Source organism: Manacus vitellinus, unplaced genomic scaffold (genome assembly GCF_001715985.3).
Source record: "Manacus vitellinus isolate BGI_N305 unplaced genomic scaffold, ASM171598v3 scaffold_138_pilon, whole genome shotgun sequence".
NCBI lineage: Eukaryota > Metazoa > Chordata > Aves > Passeriformes > Pipridae > Manacus > Manacus vitellinus.
In genome coordinates, this window is record NW_021938994.1 from 44491 (window position 1) to 45785 (window position 1295).

The 1295-nt window shown below is 52.5% G+C and overlaps 1 protein-coding gene across 1 annotated transcript in view; it reads right to left on the reverse strand.

The window, feature by feature from the left end:
- Nucleotides 1-1295, reverse strand: part of POGZ (pogo transposable element derived with ZNF domain) — an 18170-nt gene that overhangs the window by 13753 nt on the left and 3122 nt on the right. Inside the window, exons 5-6 of the mRNA XM_029958034.1 lie at nt 1189-1293; nt 240-450 (exon numbers count right to left, since the gene is read on the reverse strand). Coding sequence (XP_029813894.1) covers nt 240-450; nt 1189-1293 — 316 coding nt within the window. The remainder of the gene's footprint in view (nt 1-239; nt 451-1188; nt 1294-1295) is intronic.

Sequence of the window (1295 nt, forward strand, 5' to 3'; positions counted from 1 at the left end):
CCAGTTTGGGCTCCCAAGGCCATCAAATGTCCTTTAAACCCAGTTTGGGCTCCCAAGGCCATGAAATGTCCTTTAAACCCAGTTTGGGCTCCCAAGGCCATGAAATGTCCTTTAAATCACCTTTTGGCTCCCAAGGCCATGAAATGTCCTTTAAACCCAGCTTGGATTCCCAATGCCCTGCAATGCCCCTCGATTTTGGGCTCCCACCCCCTCTGGAAGGGGTTTTCTTTGGGAGGGGCCGCCCGTTACCTTTGAGGGAGGAGGAGGAGGACGAGGATTCCGACACGCTGGACCTCTGGGACCCGGGGCTGCTGTTGGACACCACGAGGGGGCCGGGGCTCTGCCCCAGGGAGGGGACAGTGTTGAGGGTGTTCACCAGCTTGGCCACCTCGTTGCTGTTCTCCCCCGTCACCCCGGGCCTCTTCACGGTCACGAAGCTGGCGATGCTCACTGGGAGGGAGGGACAACACAATTCCAGCCGGGAATCCGCTGGGAACCCCCACCCCTCTGAGCCTTCCCCGGAGCTGGCTGAGCTGGGATTATCCCACTGGGAATGGGGAGGCTCAGGGGGGACCTTCTCAGTCCCTACAGCCCCTGGCAGGACGTGGGAGCCAGGCCAGGCTGTGCTTAAACTGTATCTGGAACTAATTAAGCTCCACACATTAAACTGTATCTAGAACTGCTAATCCTCCTTAAACTGAATCTAGAACCACTAAAGCCCCATATATTAAACTGTATCTAGAACTAATTAAGCCCCATATATTAAACTGTATCTAGAACTAATTAAGCCCCATATATTAAACTGTATCTAGAACTAACTAAGCTCCACACCTTAAACTGTACCTAGAACTAATTAAGCTCCACACCTTAAACTGTATCTAGAACTAATGAAGCTCCACATATTAAACTGTATCTAGAACTAATTAAGCCCCATATATTAAACTGTATCTAAAACTAATTAAGCTCCACATATTAAACTGTATCTAGAACTAATTAAGCTCCACACATTAAACTGTACCTAGTACTGCTAATCCTCCTTAAACTGAATCTAGAGCTAACTAAGCCCCACACATTAAGCTGTTAATGGGGAGCAGCAGCAGGAGCAGAGGGAAGGGCAGGTTCAGACTGGACCTGCCTGGAAAGGGCTGTCCAGCCCAGGGAGGGGGGTTCTGGAGGGGCAGGACTTACTCTGCTGCGGGGCCTGGGCCTGGGGCACGGTGCTGCGCAGGGTCAGCGTGGCCGGGATCACCGTGGTGAAGGTGTTGGCGGCGGGTCTGACGGGCAGGGGGGCCCCT